The sequence below is a fragment of the Gossypium arboreum genome, chromosome 8 (assembly GCF_025698485.1).
Source record: "Gossypium arboreum isolate Shixiya-1 chromosome 8, ASM2569848v2, whole genome shotgun sequence".
Classification (NCBI taxonomy): domain Eukaryota; kingdom Viridiplantae; phylum Streptophyta; class Magnoliopsida; order Malvales; family Malvaceae; genus Gossypium; species Gossypium arboreum.
The window spans coordinates 2,190,462-2,197,203 of NC_069077.1; the positions used below are offsets into that span (position 1 = coordinate 2,190,462).

Sequence of the window (6,742 nt, forward strand, 5' to 3'; positions counted from 1 at the left end):
GAAATATATTAACATTGTTATTATGCTCACTTTTAAAATTGATAATTAAGGGTTTTGGAACTGGACCAATAATAAAATTTGTCAAGTCATCAATTACTTACTTGACCAGTTAAGTCAATTTTAATTAAATAAATTATTTAAAATATTAAAAACTAAACGAAATTTAGTTTATCTAATTTAATTATATGTTGAATCAATTTTAACTCGATTAAACTGATTCATATCGGTTGACAATCGGTGTACTTACTGTTTTTTATCTAACCGATTTAATTCAACAATCCAATTTAAAAAATTTTGTCTGCAGACATTACTTTGATCAACATTGAGAGGTGTGGAAAAAGTTTTTTCAGTGAAAACTAAAAGAGCAAACATCAGTGTGTCTGTTTGTCACATATCCTAAAAACATCTTCGGTTTGTCGCAATTTTAGGAGCTTATCTCACAAAACTAATTGCATTTTTGTTTCTCACCCATTTTTCCTTTATCTTTTCCTTTGAATTTTACCATTTGATAAAGATTTTTTCTTTTTTTTTCCTGGGATTTTTTTTTTCTCTGGGTTTTCATTCTTTTCTCTCAACTATTTGAATTTTAGTTTTTTTTTCCATAATTAATTTGCAAGATAATATTGTTGATTTCATCTCCTTTTTTAGATTTTAATTGTTTTTTTCCCTATGGTTGAGAAGATAATGAAAACAATGTTGACCTGGGAATCCCAGGATTCATTCATGGTGATGATCCTTTTTGTTTAGCTTATTCAAAAAAAAAAAAAAAAAGAAGCATTTTTTGAGAAGATTATGGGCTGCATTTTTTCAAAAGAAGCCCAAGAAGAAAACAACAATGACAAGGACATTGATAGCAACAGCAACAAAGACAGCGAAAAGAACAATGGCAATGGTGATGTTTCAATTGCTAAAGGTGAAAAGAAATTGGTGATTGAAAGGGGATTAGTTTCTGCAGGGTGGCCTTCATGGTTAGCTTCAGTTGCAGGTGAAGCTATTGATGGATGGTTGCCTAGAAGGGTGGAATCTTTTGAGAAGTTAGATAAGGTATATTGCTTCTCTATATCAATGTCTCTTTATGATTAGTTTCATTTTACTCTCTTAAGCAATGATGTATGTAGTTAATTATATGATTTGATGATGAGTCAAATTGAACCATGGAACTTGAAGTAACATATGAAGTTGTTATGTACATTCATCTGGTTATATGATCTAATGAGGATTAAATGGAACGGTGGAACTTGAAGTACCTTTGAAGTTACTATGTACATTCATCTCTTATATGATTTGCTTGTACATTCATATATGGAACCATGGAATTTGAAGTACATATGGAGTTGCTATGCGCCCATCATGGTTATGTGAGAACTTTTCACTCCATGCTTCCTATGACTTGCATGTACATTCATATGGTTATATATGATTTATTGATGATCAAATGGAACCATGGAACTTGAAGTACATTTGAAGTTACTATATACATTCATATATGGAACCATGGAATTTGAAGTACATATGAAGTTACTATGTGACCATCATGGTTATGTGAGAACTTTTCACTCCATGCTTCATATGACTTGCATGTACATTCATATGGTTATATATCATTTAATGATGATCAAATGGAAACATGGAATTTGAAGTACATATGAAGTTGCTATGTGATCATCATGGCTATATGAGAACCTTTTAGTTCATGCTTCCTTTGACTTGCATGTACATTCATCTGCATGTGCAATGATATTCAAGTTCATGAATACTAGTTGAAAATACTACATATAATTTTTTTTTCATATGGAGCAAGCATGAATAATTGGATTGCCAATTCTCTTTAAAATTGATAAATATGTTGAAAGGGTGATGCAATGTTAAAAGTTACATTGGCAGCAAATTTTTGGTACTGGTCACCTACAAATGAGCATCTTTAATCATTTATGCATTCTTGTTGGTTAATTATCATGGACAGGGGCGAAGCTAGAAATCTTTTCTGGGGGGTCAAGATTGAGTTGTATAGTTTTATGAGAGCTAAAATGCAATTTCACCATTGTATTGACATATGTCTTCATAATTTTCATGACAAAATTATTTTCTTTTCCATTTTGGGGGGGCCAGGGCCCCTGCCTATGGATGCATACTGAAATGATTTTAATTTTTTGCCTATAATGACATAATAAGCTCCATATATGTAGGTTGGACAAGGAACTTATGGCAGTGTATATAAGGCCCGTGACGTAGAAACAGGCAAAACCGTTGCCATGAAGAAGGTCCGGTTTGTTAATATGGATCCACATAGTGTTTGTTTTATGGCTAGGGAAATCATTATCTTACGGCGGCTTGACCATCCAAATGTTATGAAACTCGAGGGTATAGTCACTTCAAGGATGTCGAGCAGCTTGTATCTTGTTTTCGAGTACATGGAGCATGATCTTGCTGGGCTTGCAGCAACTCCCGGCAACAAGTTCACTGAACCGCAGGTACATGTTTCTCTATTTATCATTTATTTCAGATATAATGATATTACGCATGTTATAATATATTGTTGGTTTTATAAGAGGCATATGTGATTTTGTTGTAGATTAAATGTTACATACAACAGTTGTTCCGTGGCCTCGAACACTGCCATAGCCGCGGTGTCCTCCGTAGAGACATTAAGGGCTCAAATCTTCTGGTAGACATCAATGGAATTCTTAAGATTGCAGATTTTGGTCTAGGTACAATCTTTCAGGTTGGTCAAAAGCAGCCTTTAACAAGTCGAGTCGTAACACTTTGGTACAGGGCACCCGAGCTGTTGCTTGGGGATACTGAATATGGAATTGCAATAGATTTGTGGAGTACTGGTTGTATACTTGCCGAATTATTTGCTGGGAAGCCGATTATGCCTGGAAGAACAGAGGTAACGTCTCATTTATGTGTTCATCCTTTTCTGTCTGGTCGTGTTAGACAAGGTTATTGAGTCCATATTGCATAATGCAAACTGTTCATCGGTGATTGCTTTTCCGATTGTTTCCAGGTGGAGCAAATGCATAAGATCTTTAAGCTCTGCGGTTCACCTAGTGAGGAGTATTGGCAAAAAACAAAACTTCCACATGCAACTAGTTTTAAACCGCAACAACCTTACAGGCGCCATGTCACCGACATGTTCAGAAACTTCCCACAATCTGCCTTGTCTCTTGTCGATAAACTCCTTTCAATGGAACCGGAAGATCGAGGAACTGCTGCTTCAGCACTTAACAGTGAGGTATTTAAACAACCGTGTATATATATATGCCCTTCCCTTGTGATTTGAAGTGTTAACTTTCTTGAGCTACTCTGTTGAACTGATTTCTTAGTTCTTCACAACGGAGCCTTTCCCTTGTGATCCGTCTGACCTACCAAAACATTCTCCGTGCAAAGAACTAGATATCAAACTTCGCGATGAGGAAGCAAGAAGGTATTTCTTTTATGGCTTATTTCAATGTTACGAATTTTTGTTTTGATTTTGTGTTCTCCCATGTAACATTAGGAAAAGAGCCGAGGCTGCGAAGGGACGAGGACCTGAATCTGTTAGAAGAGGGACGTCAGATTTTAAGGGAGTGCGGACTCTGGAATTCATTGAAGAAGGACAGTCAAAAATACGAGCCGGTCATATCGAGGATGGTGCCTCTGGCTTCCATATTGATACACACGATATCACTTTGCAAAACTGTTTATCTCAATCCTCTTCGATGATCCACCGTAATGCGGTAGGAACATGGAAAAAGTCAGTTCCTACACGAACTAGTGTTGATTTAAGACCACAACCTTCACTAATGCCTCAAGCAACTAAAGCTTCCCATAAGACACAGGATACAGCAACTAATGAAGATCCTACTTCAGTAAGTAACTGACTCATTTTGCCTACTTTTCCTTGTAACTGATACTTTCATCATCATTTTCTGGTTAAATGATCATCACGATCATTGAGATTAGATATGGAACCCAATACATGAATTCATATAGGCTATAGTATGCTGAACTTGAATTTGAATATGAAATGTGTATCAAACATGTTGCGTTAATCATGCTTAAACGTATCGTGTTTATATGTGTTTACCAAGTCTAGTTTGTGGTTGTGTTATTGCAGGTTCGTGCACTACGGAAAACCCGGATCCACTGTTCTGGACCATTGATGCCTCCTGGGGGAAACATTGAGGATATACTTAAAGAGCATGAGAGACATATCCAGCAGGCTGTACGTAAAGCACGTCTTGAGAAGCCATGAAACCGATAAAAAATGCAACCTAGTATTCTTAGCAGAAACATAATGGAATATTTGAACAATGATTCTTACAAAGGTTTGCTGTCTGCTTCCGTGTGGGAAGCTTGCTTCACGGTTGTTTACTGGTTGCTTCCATGTGGAAGGCTTGCTCCGAGGTTCTTTGCTCATTGCTTCCTCGAAAAGACTTGCTCTGAAGTTATTTGCTGGTTGCTTCAAGTCCAAGGTATCCAATTGTTATCACAGGCAAATGCAAGGTGCAAAAAGGCTACAATATAGTGAGATTGAAATGCTACACAAATTTGAGGTCCTCGGAGTATTTAAAAAGAAGGCATTCGTTTTCGCTTGATATTGCCTTTGCTTGAAGATGCTATCTGATCCAATGTCGCGAGATGAACGAACGCTGGCAGAAAGAAGGATTTTGAGGAACAAGGTTGAAAGATTAAGCTAAACTGAAAGATACAACATGGAAACGAATTCAAAGTTTCGAAGCATACAATGGATTCAACATTGTAAAACCCAAGGCTCAAACATGAGAATTTTAAATCCCTACTTACGTTTTAAAAATTTTAATGATTTAAAATTTTCAGATCATCGTTTCTGGTTTGGGTCATTTTTCGAATTTAAATTATTAATATTTTAATCGAGTTTGAATTCAAATTAATCGATTTTGTGTTGTCACCAATAATACTATTCATGTAGTGATTGTCATCAGCAATGGCTTCCTCAACTTGTTATTATATATATATATATATACACCACCCAATGCTTCTAATGGCCACCATAAGATATACAGATATGTTTGGTTTCTTGATATTTACTTAATGTCATGATGATTTATTTGGCTCTTCAAATTTAAAATAAAGTCATTTTAGTTTTTTTACTTAATTTATTGTCTCTTTTAGCCCTTAAACTTGCATTATTTGTCAAATTACTTCGAAATGGAGGAAAAAGTTAACTTTTACTGTATTAGCAATTAATTAATTTCTTGAAAATTAATTAATTTTTATACTTTTTAATATTTTTATAATTTAAAAAATTAATTAATTGCTAACCTGACATCCACTGGTATGCTACGTTAGTAAAGTTAACAGATTTGAACTTTTCAATCCATTTCGAGTGATTTGACAAACAATACAAGTTTAAGGGTTAAAAGAGGCGAAAAAATTAAATGAAGGGTTAAAATAATTTTTTTGTAAAATTAAAAGTTAAATAAATCATTATGCCTTGATTAATTACTAAAGATTGATTAAAAATTAATATGCTGTTTTCCTTTATGCAAAATCAACATAAATATTTATTTCTTCAATCAAATACAGGTTTGTAATTCAAACAAGACTTGTTTAATGTGATAAAACAAATAAAGTAAATAAAATATACAAAATAATTGTACAACTATGTCATGGTTAAATTAAATATATAATTGCACCAAACATCCCCAAATTATGACCCTCATTTTAAATTGGTCCTCAAATTTTAAAACATTCTAGTTACATTCTCAAACTATTGATATTATATCAATAAGGTCCTTCCGTTACTAAAATCGTTAATTTAACCGTTAAATAGGATGTCAGGTAATATATGACATAATTTAAAATGAAAAGTTTAAAGAAAAATGAGTATTGTAAAAAATTTGGTTTAGAGATTTTTGAAACTTTTACAGAAACTATCGTTCACAAACTCTTTCTTTTTCAGTTTTACTTTATTTTTAATTTTAAAAGTTTTGCAACAACAATTTACATTTCTTTGAAATTTTCATTTTAAATTATATCACATAAAATTTACGTGCCATTTGATGGTTAAATTTATTTTTCAATAATAGAATGACTTGATAGATATAACATCGAGAGTTTAAGAATGTAATTAGAGCATTTTGAAGTTTAATGACTAATTTAAAATGAGGGTTATAATACGAAAATGTTTGATGCAATTAACTCTTAATTAAAAGATGTATTAAATAATAATTACACAAAAAAAGGCATAAATTTTTTGTTCATTAATTAAAAGGCATAACAAAGGTAAAAGTATCACAGATGTCCTTATATTAAAAGTCGAATTACATTTTGCCCCATTCACTTAAAAAATAGACAAATTAGTTCTTATACGATAGATTAAAGAGCAAACTGGTCTTTCTATTAAAATTTTATCTATTTCTACTGTTAAAAAAAGGGATCCATGTACATTAGCATGAGGTACACATTACACACCACGTATAACTTTCTGGTGATTTCATCAGCTACACCAATTCTTAATAGTAACAATGGATAAAAAATTTATCAAAAAAAGACCAATTTAATTTTTAATCTAACTTGCACGACTACCCACTGAAATTAACCTTTTAGGTGAGCATTTATGAAATTAATATATACATATAGTACAAAAAGGGTGTGTTTGAGATAAGGCAAATATATAGTCGTTATATAATAATTAATTAATTAATTAATTATAATTGTGTGGAAAAGGACAACACTATCATTTTTAATAAATAATAATATAATTTTGGTCACTTTT

The 6,742-nt window shown here is 32.8% G+C and overlaps 1 protein-coding gene across 1 annotated transcript; it reads left to right on the top strand.

The window, feature by feature from the left end:
- The first annotated feature begins 265 nt into the window (after window positions 1-265).
- On the top strand, window positions 266-3,548 carry LOC108467557 (probable serine/threonine-protein kinase At1g09600). The gene is made up of 5 exons (XM_053018032.1): window positions 266-1,044; window positions 2,187-2,471; window positions 2,573-2,890; window positions 3,008-3,235; window positions 3,327-3,548. Exons 1-5 carry the CDS (start codon window positions 793-795, stop codon window positions 3,471-3,473), a joined length of 1,230 nt encoding a protein of 409 aa, XP_052873992.1. The 5' UTR covers window positions 266-792; the 3' UTR covers window positions 3,474-3,548.
- The last annotated feature ends 3,194 nt before the right edge of the window (window positions 3,549-6,742 follow it).